The sequence below is a fragment of the Suricata suricatta genome, chromosome 12, assembly GCF_006229205.1.
Source record: "Suricata suricatta isolate VVHF042 chromosome 12, meerkat_22Aug2017_6uvM2_HiC, whole genome shotgun sequence".
Lineage (NCBI taxonomy): Eukaryota > Metazoa > Chordata > Mammalia > Carnivora > Herpestidae > Suricata > Suricata suricatta.
In genome coordinates this window covers 23,118,235-23,134,429 of record NC_043711.1, presented here as the reverse complement: position 1 = coordinate 23,134,429, position 16,195 = coordinate 23,118,235, and the positions used below count along the sequence as shown (strand labels likewise).

The window sequence follows — 16,195 nt, the reverse complement described above, 5'->3', positions numbered from 1 at the left end:
CTGTGTGGGGTGGGGGAGAGGGAGTACCTCAGCAGCAGACATCCTGGCCATCACTGGGGAGCTCTAATTTGGAGCAAGTAAAGCCTTGGAATTACACTTTGCCGGTAAAGGCCGACCCTCCCTCAATAATCTTTTTAGCATTCCACTCCTTCAAAGACCACTTGGACCCCACAGTCCTCGTGCAGCCAGGAAACATGTGAATAGCCCATCAGTTGTGCAGAAGCAATAGATTGGAGTCCCCCAGATAGTTCGCTCAATCTCAGAATGATACATGATCAATCATTGCATTCCTTTTAAATGAAATTAAGATGTTAAGATATATAGCTTGGGGCTTCTGGACAGGATTTCTGCAGTTGAATTTCCAACTGAAAATGTATTGCTTTGGCACCGCTGGGAAAGGGAGCCATTCTGGATCTATGTTAAAACAAAACATTTGACAGTGGAGAAGAATGCTTCGGACATGTTAATTTTTTTCATATTTAAAAGTGATTAATCATCCCCAATGCTACAATGCTGGAAGGCCGGGACTCTTGGACAGGAAGGAGGAGGTATGGACCTTGATACTCTGAAGCAGACGCTTTTGAAGGAGCCTGTAGGTGAGCTCTTGTTGAGGGACAAAAAGCACCAACTAAAGGTGCTTTTTTCAAAGGACAGAGAGTCTGGACAAAATCCTAGGAATGCATAGAAATCCACGGACTTACTTTTCTATTAGCACAGTGAGAAAGACGACAAGGAAGAGGGAGAGGAAGGAGCCGTTCCCTTCCAGCAGGTGCATGTAACCACCAGAGACGTTACTTCCTGGATGGCGTTTCCAGCCCTCCTGTCACACCTGTCAGGCCCCTGCAAGTTGGGATTTGATGTCCTGGTGTGCAAGATTGCACCATGGCCCCACCTACTAGCTGTGATGTTGAGTGTGCAACTTTACCTCTCTGCTCCTGTTTCTGGATCAGTGATTAATAACAGCAACCTCTTCAGCGTGCCAGGACTGGATGCCGTGAAACAAAATGTCAGTGCTCAGTGAATTTGAGGATATCACTCTCCTCTGAAATTTTAATTTGTAAATCATATATTCATTTTAATTACTTGTGGAATGTAATGTCTGACATGCTCACTAGATGTGCCTTCCATGAAGTCCGTGTCTGTTTTGTTCAGCCACATGTCCCCAGGACTTAGCTTGGTTCCTGATAGATGCTTTGAAAATTGTGGGAGGGAGAGTGGGAGGGAAGGGAGGAGGGAAGGAAGGAAGGAGCAAAGGAAGGAAGGAAGGGAAGGGAAGAAGGAAAGGAAGGAAGGATTCTCTTACTTTTCATAAGCATAACTTGAAGATAATATCAAATCCAAGCTGAATCTGCCTTGATGTCTCATTTAAGAACCCATATCACTTTCAACTCTGCAGACCAAAATGAGGTCACTTTTTTCCTATGCCCATATTTACAGGTGCCTGTGATTCGGGCTCAGAAGGCTCAGAGAGCCTGAATGTCTCTAAAAGGCCTGTCACTCAGCTGGTTGCTGGCTTGTGTTTATACATTTCTTTTTTGCCTTTCCACCTTCCAAAGAGGTCTTTCCAGCCCCCAAGAAGGCTAGTACCTTTTGTTGCAGGAAACTCTGATTTGGCAGCTGCTCAGAAAACACAGAAAACTTTGAAGCAAGTTGAAATTAAAGCACAGTTAATCAAATGCAAAACTCCATTCAACCCCTATCTGCCAAAAATAAATAGTTTAAAATATGAATTTCGGATCACCGACAATGATGACTGTGTTTATGGCAGTGGGGTTGACTGCCTTTAGCGGCCATCGTTGCCGGCGTGCACCCAGCATTTAAAAATTAAACAAAAACACATTGAACTTGCTGCATTAGCTGTTGCCACATCGGAACGCTAATGGGTTTAGTGACCACAGCCGACCCAGGCCAGAGTGTGTCAACAGCTCAAGGACCAGCCTCACTTGCTGTTTGTGCTTTGCCCAAGTTGTTACAAGTTTAATTCTTTGCAGCTTACTTTTCCTGCCGTTCTGGCCTCTCCTGCACTAACTGCAGAGCATAGCAGCCAGCCCAGCATCATGTAGCCAGGCCTTGGGGACCCTGGCAAGAACTCTGCAGATGCAGGCATCTCAGCCTCTTGGGCCTGATGCCGGTCAGATTAGAGACTCAGAAGGCGTACTTGACCGTCCTTCCCCTCAACCTCCAGCCTTCTTTATTCCAGTCACTTCTAAAATCCGAATAGCGCAGCCTGAAGCAAATGCAAAGGGCCTCTTGCTTTGCCACTCATTTGGAAAAGTGGAGTCTTCCGGCCTCTCTTCCACATAAGAAAGCAAGCTGCGTCATGTGTGCACCTTGAAGGGGGTTCTCTGCATTAGGCCCAGGCTTCCCGCCCAGTCAGAGAAACCAAGTCCACCATCTCCATCTCTGGGCAGCCCGATGGAGCACTGGGCTACAGGACCTTGGTGGTGAAGAGGTTAAATTGCTCAACCGGCTGGATCTGTGTTTTCCTGCCCACACTTGCTCCTTGCCTAAGGCAGTGCCTGCTGTTTGGGGAGGGGGAGAAAGGGAGGTCTCGCCTGGACCCAGGTGGCCGACAGGCAAACCATGTTATTAAGAAGCAGGGATCACAAAACCTTGATCTTCAAAAGAGACCCCTAATTAGTCGCCAGCCCAAGAGTAAATGGCATTCCACCTCAGTGAGGCGGGAAGGGCGCCTTCCAATTCTGGGGACTAATTGCCATTATTGGCTCTATGAAGATCCTGTTGTAAACACTTGTCATCTGAGCCACTTCTGGTCTGCAAACTTGAGATATCAAATTGTTCCTTCATGTTTCAAATTCTGCAAAATGCCTTGCTGGCTCCTCTTTCTAGGAGGATCATCTCAACACTGCACATGACCTCTTTCTTAGCACCCGGGCTGTGGCCCCGCTGTGCTGTGGCAAGCTGATACAAAAACTAAATTCTTGTCAGGAAGGGATTCGAAAACATGTTTTACTTTATCCTCAATTGAATTTGAAAATGCCATCTCAAAACTAAACTTTAATTGCAGGCAGAGGAATTTACCATGAAGCTAAGGGGCTTAAGCTTTGGCCCCTCAAGTACACAGACTTTTTCCAAGATCCTACAAGAGGGCCTAACGATGTGGATGAGTCAACTATTTGTCTATTTGTCATCTATAAGAGCCCACCAAATGGTGTAAAACCAAATGCGCTCTGTAATAGTGCTTGGAATGTGTTCTTATCTTTTGTATCATGTACTCTTGTTACTTCTGGAAGTATTTTCTCCCTGTTCTTAGACTTATTGGTTCTTGGTCCTTTGGGGCACTTCTGAAGAGAAAGGCAAACTTTTCCAGGCCACATGCAGAATGCTAGGTTTTGTCTAAGTTTATTCTTGATCTCAGAGAATGTTTCAAGAACTTGGGGCCAAGATACCCTGGATCCATGTCCTTCAAGGGCAGACTGGACAATACCAAACTCAGACAGCAAAAGAGGCCAACCAAAAGAGAGGTTTGGGGGACATGGGGATTTGGGCTTGTGACTTTCTGGACCCCTGGGATTCTGTTCTATTCCATAGACACTTTCATGGCCATGAATATGTCAGAACAAGAGAGAGAGGGAAGGAGAAAGCAGTGAATAATGCCTGAATACCCTTGTGAGGTGTGACTTTTCTATTCACCTTTTGGACCAGTTTCAGCAAACATTTAGGGACTGTGGGATGGTGTATTCTATGCTAACATCCACAACAGGCTATGTTGCAGGGCCTGAATGTCATATCATGACAAATTGCCCCTCTCTCTCCCAAAGCTGAGCTCCAGGAACCATATTGTCGGGGAGCTAAGCAATAATTACTCAGCAATAATTCCTTTGTGTGAACAGTTCAGGGTGGAAGTTCTATTCACAAGGCTTAGGATATTTGCTCATAGGATTCCATTGTCTCCGTGATGAAAGCGGATGGTTTTCCCCTCCAGGTAACCTTATAACCTCAGACAACTGTCAGGCGCGGAGGGAGTGGCCCTCCCTCCCTGCGTGGGGCTCTCCGGGATGACTCGGGCATTGTCGCTCTCTCCAGGGCACGGGTGTGCTGGTTGTTGAAACAGTCCCTGTCTCCAGTGTCACTCTCAGCACCCCCAAAGATCCCCAAAGCATCATTTTAACCTATACGTTTCACTGATTTGAGATGTTAGAAATTATATGCCAAACTTTTGGTTATTTTAACAAGTTCGGAAAAGAAAGACTAACATCGGGTTTGACAACAAACAAAACCAGTTTTTGTTCTATCACTTATGTTTAAAAGATTCCAATTTCAAACTAAACACAATGTGTGGTTATTCTGTCAGCGATTTATATAGCCACCAGGGCGCCACAGTTACACACTGCATACATCATTGTATTTTTAAAATGTACTTAATGAACATTTTTTTTCTTTTCTAGTAACTACTTCATTGCCTTAAATGAATGCATTCCAATAGAATTTGTAACAAATGACCACTTTGTGTTTGCATTAATGCCAAACACGTTTAACAAATTTTTAACAAGGAGCCCTGGCAAAATGCCAAACTCCTAGAGGGACACTGAAAGAATGCTATAAATTTAAACTAGATTTTACCTTTTCACTTAGCTCAGCAAGTGTCTTAGGTGTCTTGCTATCTCAGGATTGTGGCATTTCTACTTTATGTCAGATAAGTTGTACATTTTCATTATTTTTATTACTTAGGTTGTTCCCATTTCCACAGGACTTTCAAATCTGTGCAGCCGTGTCTGAAATAACGTGATGGCAGCTTAGAATAGATGTTTATTTCTGCGAAATTGTTCATGCCTTGTATAGTTTGGTAGATGCAGGTATGCAATACGCACTTTAGCAGAAATATAATGATGTTTAAAAGGGCACAGCCAACCATTAAATACAAAACAACAGATTAGACCAGTGATTCTCAAGTCGTGGGGGCAGGATTTGCTCCTCAGATAATATTTGGCAATATCGGGAGACATTTTTGATCATCATGCCTGGGAGAGTGGATGATGGCATCCAGTGGGCAGAAGCCAGGATGTTGCTAAGCATCCCATAACGCGAACCATCCCCACAACAAAGAATGACCCAGCCCCATGTGTCCACGACATCAAATCAAGAAATCCTGGAGTTGAGTGGCAAGGGCCTTTGGTTTCTGGGAAGTCTCTCAGCCTGAAGAAAGTATTATTTCAAGAAACCTTACAACTAAAAGCACATTTCTATGCAACCAATGTTTTAAAAATTACACAGAGTACATGACGCTGATGTTGAATAGCAGATTTCTGACTTTTACTCCTGCTGCCTTCTGCCCTTGGAAAGAGAAAAGCTGGCCTATAGCAGCCTGGCCTAGCATGTCACCTGCGGCAGTGCTAGGGACGGCTGGTGGCCTGGGTGTGAGAATGTGCAAGCCCAGTGACCCCTGCCAGGCACTCCTTGCTGAAGGCCACTGCTGGGGAGTGGAAATGGTCCCCAAGACAGGGCTGGGGGCAGTCAGGGCACGGCATGTCCACAAGAAGATAGCGTTCGGTGTTTCATGGACACTTTATCTTAATAGCTGTGCAATTATTATGAGTGTTAGATAAATACTGCCTCTATTATGGCATTGAAATAAATCTTTCTTTTTTCTTGGAGCACAGGCCTCAATTTTTAGTTATGCAAACAAGCACTTACTTACATAAAATAAATCCTTCTTTAAAAGAAAAATCTTGGGGTACCTGGGTGGCTTAGTCGGCTAAGTGTCTGGCTTAGGCTTAGGTCATGATCTCACGGTTCATGGGTTCAAGTCCCGCGTCAGGCTCTGTGCTGACATCTCAGAGCCTGGTGCCTGCTTCAGATTCTGTATCTCTCTCTCTCTCTCTCTCTGACCCTCCCTTGCTCATGCTGTCTCTGTCTGTCTCTCAAAATAAATAAAAAACACAAAAAAATAATAATAGAAAAATCTTAGGAAAAATTTTTAAAGAAAAAGTTTAATTAAATGTGACAGGTGTTTATGAAGAGATTACAAAAACTGGGAAGGTGGAACACAAAGGATCAAAATTTAGAAAATTCTGGCATCGTAGTAAAGAGAATGGGCTCTAGGAGCGAGAAGATATGGGTTCGGATCAGGCCCCAGGAAGGTGGGAATTTGACCCAAAGCATTGCGTCCCTGGAAGCCTCAGTTTCCTCATCTGTGTCAGGGGCTGTTCAACCCGATTGGTACCACGGCGCTCCCCAGCTTGTTTGAGATCATTTCTGCAACAGCACAGAGCATGGTGACGGATGGCCTGCGTGGAATATCAGCTATGAATAACTGACTACGATAATAACTAGAGAAATAAATCGTAAGAAGACATAGACGTGTATGCTGCCATCCATCCGATTTCCTTGATTTAAAACACTGTGGGTGAGTTGTACCCAGTGCACAGAAACCGAAGTTGAAATCCAAACCCCCGTTCTCTAGCTGCCCTGGCCAGAAAGCTCCACAGTCCCTAGCAGCAGTTTGCAATTCGGAGCTGCCGGCTTGCTGGGCCCACCCCACCCCCATCTGCAGCAGCCCTTTGGGCTCTCAAGTGTTACATTTTATTGCCCTGTGGAGCTGTAGGAGGCCACTTGCAAGGTAAAATGTTGCTCTCCACTCATATTTTTGAATTATGGCTTCAAGGTGGTTGCTCCTATCAAGAAAATTAAATGATTTAACATAATTTGTTGCCACTTTGATCACAACAATAATAAATAAATCTTCATGAGGAAAACGGGAAACCCATTCCGCCCAGTTTTAAAAGATGTTAAGTAATAACACAGATGTAGTTATAGATGTCTCTCTCTCTCTCTCTCTCTCTCTCTCTCTCTCTCTCTCCCTTTTTTTTTTTTTTAAGCAGAAACTACTCCGTTGGGTTTTCCTGTGAGAAGAATCGCTTAGTGGAGTTAGGCTGCAGGACGCCTGCGCCGCTCCAGGGCAGCTCTTCTCCTCCACAGTGTCAATTAGCCTATCAGGGCCTTGCTCTTGTTATGTGGGCACCATGTGCAATGTCAGGGGCATCCAAAGCCGAGTGAATGGGTGTCTGTTTTTGTACCTGGGGGCACAGCACACATTTGGAAAGCACATGGAGTGTAATGGACATTAACCCAGATGTCAAAAATAGCCTGCGTTTTACTACTGTTATTAAACAGTTTCCCCTTTAACCCCTCCGTGTTTACCAAAGACCCCTTTCTCCCAGCCAGTTTCTGCAAATCACTACCGAAAGGGCAGGAGAAGAAAGTCATAATCGGGCAGGTGTCTTTATTCCAAAGAAAAACAGTCTGAAGGAATATTTGTGAGACACCACACGTTTATAGCCTGCTCTCCTGGGGGCGCTTGTCCTGGGGTGGAATCTGACTGCGGTGCGCAGCCTGCGCGCCCCGCCCCCACAGTCACCCCCAACCTCCCCCCCCACGCCAACCGCAGGGGTGTTTCCTTCCCCAAGAGCCCAGCCACCACGTTTCACAATGGGAACAGCCTTCTGTTGTGATACCAGTTACACATTCTTTGGTTTAAAAAATCCAAGAACAACAAAAATTCCAAGGAAGAAAAATTTTAAACACCACCCAGAAATAATTATTAATGATATTCTGGTATATGCATTTGTAAGTGTTTATGTTTATGTGTGCGTTGCAGCAAGAATGTGTTTGAACTGCACATACAGAATCATGGTCTGCTTTTTTTCATTGGAAATTTGTGGACATCTCTCCATATTAAAAAAAATATATGTCCTAATTGTGTAGTCAAATCATAAGCATGCCTGTCACAGACCCCTGTTCATTTCCCTTGAGGCACAAATTTTTAAAAATCTTCATTCTTTTATTTGTAGATCTATTTGTTGTTTGTCTTGCTCCTAAAAATACAGGTTTCACGAGGGTGCATATTTGTTTGTCCTGTTTAATGGAGGGGGAGGGTTTGGTGTTTTGTTTTGTTTTTTGTTTTTTGTTTTGTTTTTTTTTTTTTGAGAGAGAGAGAGAGCACTAGCAGGGGAGAGGCAGAGAGAAAGTGACACATGCAATCTAAAGCAGGCTCCAGGCTCTGAGTTGTCAGCACAGAGTCCAATATGGGGCTTGAACTCATGAACCACCAGATCATAACCTGAGGTGAAGTCAGACACTCAACCAACTGAGTCAGTTAAGAGCCTGATGTGGTACTTGAACTCACCACCAGATTATAACCAGAGGTGAAGTCAGATGCTTAACTGACTGAGCTACCCAGGCACCCTTGTCCTTTTTATCACTATACCCCTGGCACCAAGCACTTTGCCTGGCACAGAGGAGTTGTGTTAGTTTGCTATCACTGCATAACAAATTAACACAACTTAAGGACTTAAACAACACCCATTTATTAATTCACAGTTTCTATAGGTCAGAAACCAAGTCACACACCACTGGGTCTTTCTCTTAGGGTCTTATAAGGCCAAAGTCAAGGTGTTGACCACCCTGGACTTTAATCTGGAGGCTCGGGGAAGCATCCACCTCTGGGCTCATTCAAGCTATTAGCAGAAATCAGTTCCTTGTGGTTGTAGGACTGAGTGCCCAGCTTTCTTGCTGCCTGTCAGCTAGGGGCTGCATGTGGGCGGTGCAGGACCCTCCAGGTCCTTGTCCCATGATTCCCTCCATCTCAACCCAGCAAATCCCTCTCCTGTTTCAGATTTCCCTATCTCTCCTGCTACTAACAAGAGAAAAGTCTGTTCTATTCAAAGTTCCTGTGATTAAATCAGGTCTGCTCACATCAGCCCTTTTGATTAACTTGAAGTCAGTGGATTGGTGACCTTAATCATGGTATGAGATGTTCACGGTCTCGGTCTGGTCTCCAGGATCAGAGCCGGAAGTCTTGCCTGGGGGCAGGGGGAGGGATTCTGCCTACTCTGGATGCTCCCTAATACCTGTGGCGTGAAGGAGTGAATCAGTTTGTTCCATGAACTATGCAAGACACAGGGGGCACTAGGTGAGCAAGACTGGCCTGGTCCTTGTCCTCATGGAGCTTATAGCCCAGACCAGTATTATTCATATAGAAACATAATGCCAGCCAGTTGTTTTCAATGTTCTCATAGCCACATTAAAAATAAGAGACTAACTGAAATCGAAATTAATTCTAATACTATATTTTACTTGATCCAATATGAACAAAACATTATTTTTATATGAAATCAATATTTAAAAAACTAAATTCATACTAACCAATAGTGCATGGCATGTTAACTAACTGGAATGTAAAGAAAAACTCAATAAAATAAATTCAGAGAAAAAGAAAAATAAAATAAGAAAACTAAATGCACACTAAAATTCAATATTTTAACTTATATTCATTCAAAATCAATCTAAAAAATAAATCCACACTAAAGCTTCAAAATCTGCTGTGTATTTTCACTTATAGCACATCTCAATTTGGACCAGGCATATTTCAAGGGCTGAATAGCCACATGTGGCTAGTGGCTACCATATTGGATAGTAAAAGTCCAGGCAAGCCACCAGAAGGGGACAGTGAAGTATGCGTGAGGTGCCCTGCTACATCCCGCCCTCAGGAGGGCCAGGCGAGGCTCTCGGGGAGGAAGGGACATCTAAACTGAGACCAGGGAGTAAGTAGGCATAGGTCAGGTCCAGGGTTGATGTAAACGCGTATGAGACGGAAAGACAGGTGTGTGAGATGAGGAGAAAAGAAAGCTTTGTGTTACAGAAGCAAGTCCAACAAGGATGGAACGTGAAGTGTGGGGGCTGGAGAGAGAGGACAGCACGGCCAGAGCCCCTTCTCCATCCTGAGGGCGCCGGGATTGCAAATGCGGGTTGTACACAGGAAACACAAGATGGAGTAGATGTTGTTATTGAAACAGCTCTGTGGGGGCGCGTGAGAACACTGAGTTGGGTGCTTGAGGAGAAGAGGCGTGGGGACAGAGTGGGTCTGCTGTGACCATGGAGGTGAGGCAGGACTGGCCAGAGATGATCCACCACGGGGGGCTGCCTGGATTGCCTCACAGCTGGAAACTAGGATTCCTTTTTTTATTTTTTTTTTAAAGCATAGGTTTATTTGCCCCCCAACAAGGGATCATCTGCATTTCTAACCGCTGGCAATGTCATCTGAGTCTTTCTCTCAAAGCCACTTAGGCCTCCCCGTGAATGGATTGTCTGGTTGAAGGAGCAGCAGCCGTTTCTCAGTGTTCTCTCTTCCACAGCGCACCCCTCACGCAGCACACACGAGTGCCGTTGTGAGGCACTGTGTTCTGCCTAGTGACCTGCTACCCAGCTGGAAATCTTTCTCTCAACTGAATAAATGATTGTTCTTTGCTACTTTATCTTGGAAAAACATCAAGGACATCAGGCATTCACTGTAATTATTTTTCACTCGTTTCCCCATCTGTAAAATATGACCGGTGCATTTTAGTACTACTTTGGGTTTCTCTTTACCTTTTAATCATGTGGCCTTTTAATATATTGGTCAACCCTTTAAAAGGATGATTAAGAAATGCTTAATGCACAAAAGAATTAGAGCAATGCACAGCTCACGGAGCAGAAAGCGTGCTCTGACTTACAATTTTCATACAAAGTTTGCAGAGATTTTATGTGCCAGAATGAGTAATATGATCTCCTCTAGGAACTCCCTAGCTTTCTGGCTCTGCAAAAGTCATTTTTTTGCCCCGATTCAAGTTTCTTAACCAGAAGGGTTACACCAAACTCCTCAGAGTATGAATTAGCAGAGTTCATCCAAGCCACATATTTCATTTGCGCTGTTTAACGATGGCTGGAAATAACTGCCTACCTGTACAGACACTGGGATCTTTGGCGCACTCATTAGTCAGTGTGGCTTGAGAGGTTCTGTGCATCAACCACCAAGTCAGACAGCTCAGGCTGTATATAAAAAGTGGCTCACACATGTGTGAGTGTGTGTGTGTGTGTGTGTGCGCACACGCGCGTGCACGCGTTTGATCTTTCCCTTCCCTGCCATATTCCCCAGATAGCTGCTGCACTATTACCATGTGCCCGGAAACTCCCAAAGCATTCATCGGCCATATGTGAATGATAATGAGCATCAGCGGGGAAGAAAGTCGGCATTTGACGGGTCATATGGGCTGGTCCTTTCTTCCTACCCATTTTACTGATTCTTCCCAGCCTGCACTTGTATTCCACACAAGTGCCTCTTACTGGGGCAATGAGAACAGTAGGGTTCCTCTGCATATCTGTTCCCCAGGGCATGAAGCATGCAGAGGGATGACTGTTACATTTATGTGTAGGGTCGAGTACAGGACACGCATGCGCTCACGTGCACACACACACGCCATCACAGGCTGGGATGAAGGCCAGCGTTGTTTTGTTCTCTCTCTAACGAGATATCAATGTCCTTTTTTAAGTATGTTTTTATCGTGGTAAAGTATACATTAAAATGTACCATTTTAACCAGTGCAAATGTACAATTTAAGTGCAATTCAGTGGCATTTAGTACATACACAGAGTTGTACAACCACTACTATCCATTTCTAGAACTTTCTTACTGTCCCAAACGATTGCTTAATTGTACCCACTAAGCCATAACTCCCCACTGCCCCTTCCCCTCCAGCCCTTGGCAAGCCTCTAATCTACTTTATGTGCCTATGAATTTGTCTACTCTAGATATCTCACGTAAGTGGAATCATGCAATATTTGTCCTTTGTTGTCTGGTTTATTCACTTATTTCACTGCCATGATGTCTTTGAGTGTCATTCATCTTGTGGCATGAATCAGACCTTCATTTCTTTTTTAGGGCTGAGTACTATTCCCCTGTATGCATGCACTGCATTTGTTTATCCATCCATTTGCTGGTAGACCCTTGGGAGTTGTTGCTACCTGCTGTGAACAATGCTGCAATGAGCATGTGCAGCTAGGTATCTGTTTGAGTCCCTGTTTTCCATCATTTTGCGTTCTACCTAGGAGTGGGCTTGCCAGGGCCAGTATATGTTTGCATCGTTACTCTCAGATGGTTTGCAGGCGAATGTTAAATTTTCTGGTGTCTTGACCATCTTTAACTCTCTTATCTCTTTAAGGCCAAGCTAAACATAGTTTAAGAACCATACTCATTGTAGAAAAGTGTGGAGAGAAAAAAAAAATGAACCCCTGGTCTGATCACATAGAAATCATCACTGAGGGGCGCCTCGGTGGCTCTGTCAGTTGAGCGTCTGACTTCAGTTCAGGTCATGATCTCGAGGTCTGTGGGTTCGACCCACAGCTGTACTGTGCTGACAACTCAGAGCCTGGAACCTGCTTTAGATTCTGTGTCTGCCTCTCTCTCTGCCCCTCTCCCGCTCACACTCTGTCTCTCTCTCTCAAAAATAAACATTAAAAAAAATAGAAAGAAATAAAAAAAGAAACCATTACTGGAATATTTTGATATATTTCCTTTCAATTTCAGTTTCTTTTTGCCTATCAAGAGACATCTATACCTGGATGTGACATATTTTGAAAGAGGCCTCCTCTCAATATAACTTCATGTTCACTTTGTCCTTTCACTGTGCTTCCCCCCTTGCCCTCTTCCCCATCCCAACCAACCACAGCCAAAGCGAGTAGTGGAGGGTCAGCGCAGGGGTGAGTACGGGAACGCCGGCCGGGAATTCTCTCCTGGATCAATCAGTGGCAGTTGCTTCCCCTGCTAAGTCGTGTGCTTTCTCGTCGCAGCTATCTGAAGAGCAGACTAAAGGGGAAACGCAGCTCTGCGGCAACATTCTGATCACCTCCTGCAGCGCGGCTCACGTCGCTGGCCGTCACCACCTGGACCGCTCATCAGGACTGGAAGAGGAGCTTTCATTCATTCCCATTATGGCGCACAGTTCCGTTCGACTTGATATTTCCATCATCATCTCATGTCATTTCTCATGGATTCAGATATGTTGGACAGGAAGAAGGAGGAGGAGGAGAAAAATGACAGATCCTCCTATTTGTCAGGATTTGGGCATTGAACCGGGATCATCTCTTCTGAATGTCATTATCTGATCAATTTTATTTATGTTACTTAAACACCGTTGGATAAATTTGAACTCCATGGGATTTAAACTGTGGAGTCAGCTTCTGTTGGACAACTAGCTTCATCTCCAGGTTTTCTGCCGGTTCAGCCTAAGTGGTCATTCCTAACGCATTAGATTATCAAAAAGTGTAAACTCTGTGCGTGAGCGGTGTTGGCCGTGTTTGTATACCAAGATGCATGGAGTGTTTGACCAAGAAACCAAAACACCAAAAATGGCGAGCCTTTACCCTCCTCTATTTCTTTAATCTGCTGTGTGAAGAACTCCATTTTGATGGTGTAACCAGTAGTTACCTCTGGGCCAGGTTGGAAATGAAATCAATTTTTTAAACCACTAATCCTTGCCAAGAAATCGCCTTATGAGAAAATGGTGTGTGTCTCTGACAATGCACGGCACATCTAAATTGATCATTCATGATTTTATCTACCCTGTCTTTGTACTGGGGGGTGGCAAAAGCCTGAGGCGCCTACATATTTCTATTCTGTGTGTTCCACACATCTCGTGGCCGGGCTGGGCCCGAGCCTCCGACTTCCCATTCCCGTACATGCAGGTCTCCACGAAGAAGCTGGGGCTCATCCACATTTCAGGATCCAAATGCTGTGCAAACAGTATACGCTTGAAGGGTCATTTCTCATTTTTTAAAAAATGTCTCCAACATGGATTCCAAAGCATTTTCAGCATCAAACATGAAAACATTGATGAATGAGGAATTATCACAAAAGCTGTGTATCTGTATATAGCTCTACACAACACGTATGTGGGTACAGCATAATTATTTAAAGCACATGCCAGGGAAAGAGACCAAATTTTAAGGTCTTTACATACAGTGACATGGTACTAAGGAGAATTTAACTCCTACTGCTTCCTCTGAAGATTAGAAAATAACTAAAGTTGTTATAACTTCATAAAACTCATGACCAGTCTGGCAAATATGTGCAACTCTCCTATCGATCCACTTTCTCGTCAATGGAAGAAACCCTTCCACATGTATGCAAGTGGGCAGTGAAAATCTGCATTCTTAAAAGGATAAACAGTGAAGTCAAGCATGAGTGGCCTTAATAAATACAGTTGTCTTTCTTTGCTGCTGTGGAAAGGATTCTACACAGGTGTTCCTGAAGTCTTGCATTGCATTTAGTCGTTATTATTACTTTTCAAAGTGTTGGTGCAATGAACTCTGGACCTCTCCCGTGAGCCATCGAGGTATTTAAAAGACAGACACCTTATTTGTCGGTGAAGATGAATCTGTGTCTGACTTGCACTGTTCATCCTTGGTGCATTAGGAATAATATATTCAAGCAGGATTTTTGCTTCTGGCTTTGTTCTTGTCGTCAGTAAGTATAGCGTACTATGTAAAGCTTTCGTGTTGCATAAACAATCCAAATACATTAATGTTTAAAAAGTTTGTCCTTTAACTATCAAAGGGATTTAGATTTCCATTGGAGAAACGAGCAGAGTTCTTTGCAAGCACATACAGCACATTTCGACCTCAGGTCACACTGCAAACCCAGGCCGCAGACACGTCCCAATGAACAATTTGGGTGTCCTTGGGTAGGCGGCCCCCACTGCCTCCTACAGCCAGAGCCTGACCTGAACTCTGCAGCTGAATACTTGAAGTAGAAAGTAGGAGGTCCATGAGGGGAATTCGGGTCCTCAAAGCAGAAAAAGCAACCAACCGTGTGTACTTAGCTCTTTCTAAGTATGTGCCAATTTTGTCACAGCTATTGTTTGGGGGATCAATTTTTTGCCCCACTTTTGTTGGTTTAAAGTATTATCAATCTTACCATTAGGGGACATCTTCTTCAGTCCCTTAAAAATCAAATTCTGTCTAACATAGCATCTTTTCCCATCTCATGTACTATTCTCTGATGTTGGGGGGGGGTTACCAAAACAATTCCCTTTTCACATCTTAAAAATATTCTCTGGGTTTACAACCAACACTGTGATGTCAGGAAGATCTTTCCTTTGCTCAAACGTTAGCAGGTACCCCTCTAATCATAACGAAGCTGAGGAAAAAAGTTGAGGCTGACATTTAGGAGAAGTTGGTCTTCTCACTTTGTGCAAAAGCAGGCTTGTACTTTATACCCCATTTGATTTTGATGTACAGTCTCAATTTTGTATTTAACGATTTTTGTGTATCCAGTATGCACGTTAACAGCGTGTCAACTTTCATTTGAAAGTGGGTTTCAATTTACATTTTAAACAGTGTTTCTGATGAGACCTCCAATGTGTTGTCATAAGCTCTCTCTGAGATGTTTTCGTGTAGAGTGACGTTTGAATGCTGCCAGGGGTCAGTGTATCTAATTCCCAGAGACCCTTGTTTGATAGTGCTTCTTGTAACTTTTCTTCCAAGTGAGTGGCATGTGGGTTGTGAATATTGACCATGTGATTATGGACTCCTATATGAAAAAATGAAAACAATAAATAAAACTAAGGAACCCTCAGAAACTACCAGTGGGCATGTATTAGCCAGTCATCGTAACCTCGTGTCTAGTAGAAGTGCAACGACGTACAAGGTACGTACAGTTCATAAATTTGTTACCATGTGTATGAGGAGTACTTTGTGCTGATCGCCTTATTTATATTCATCAAATAAACTTTGTTTCTTTCTGAAGTGAGTTCATTCCATCTCTAATAAATGCTCCAGTTGTGGTGGTTTCTAATTTTTTTGGGTCATGCATTTTCATTTGAGGAACCTAAGGACTTGAAGAAAAAGGAAAGGCAGAGGGAAGGTGCGCACTCCCTTTACTGGAATGGTCAAGGCGTACATTTCCTTTTACACATAGCTGGGTCCACAGGTTCATATTAAGGAATTAAGTCATTGGTGGGATCTCCCTTCTTTCTTCCTTCCCGACTTCCCATCCCTTTGTCTTTCTCTTTCTCTCAATCTCCCCCTGCTTCTCTCTCTCTTCTATCCCTCCCCTCTTTTTTAAAAAAATTGTTTAATGTTTATTTATTTTTGAGAGAGAGAGGGAGAGCGTGAGAGAGAAAGAGAGAGACAGAACACGAGCACGGGAGGAGCAGAGAGAGAGGGAGGCACAGAATTTGAAGCAGGCTCCACTCTGAGTTGTCAGCACAGAGCCCGATGTGGGGCTCGAACTCATGAGCTGTGAGACCATGACCGGAGAGAAAGTCAGATGCTTAACTGACTGAGCCACCCAGGCGCCCCTTCCTCTCTCTTTGCTTCCTTCCCATCCTTTCTCGCTTCCCTCTCTCCCTTCCTCTGTTCT

At 44.1% G+C, this 16,195-nt stretch overlaps 1 protein-coding gene across 1 annotated transcript in view; it reads left to right on the top strand.

The window, feature by feature from the left end:
* The window catches only part of ERC2 (ELKS/RAB6-interacting/CAST family member 2), a 916,748-nt gene extending 901,169 nt beyond the window's left edge, over positions 1–15,579 (top strand). The window contains exon 17 of the mRNA XM_029918083.1: positions 12,625–15,579. Coding sequence (XP_029773943.1) covers positions 12,625–12,939 — 315 coding nt within the window. The 3' untranslated portion in view covers positions 12,940–15,579. The remainder of the gene's footprint in view (positions 1–12,624) is intronic.
* Positions 15,580–16,195: the final 616 nt, after the last annotated feature.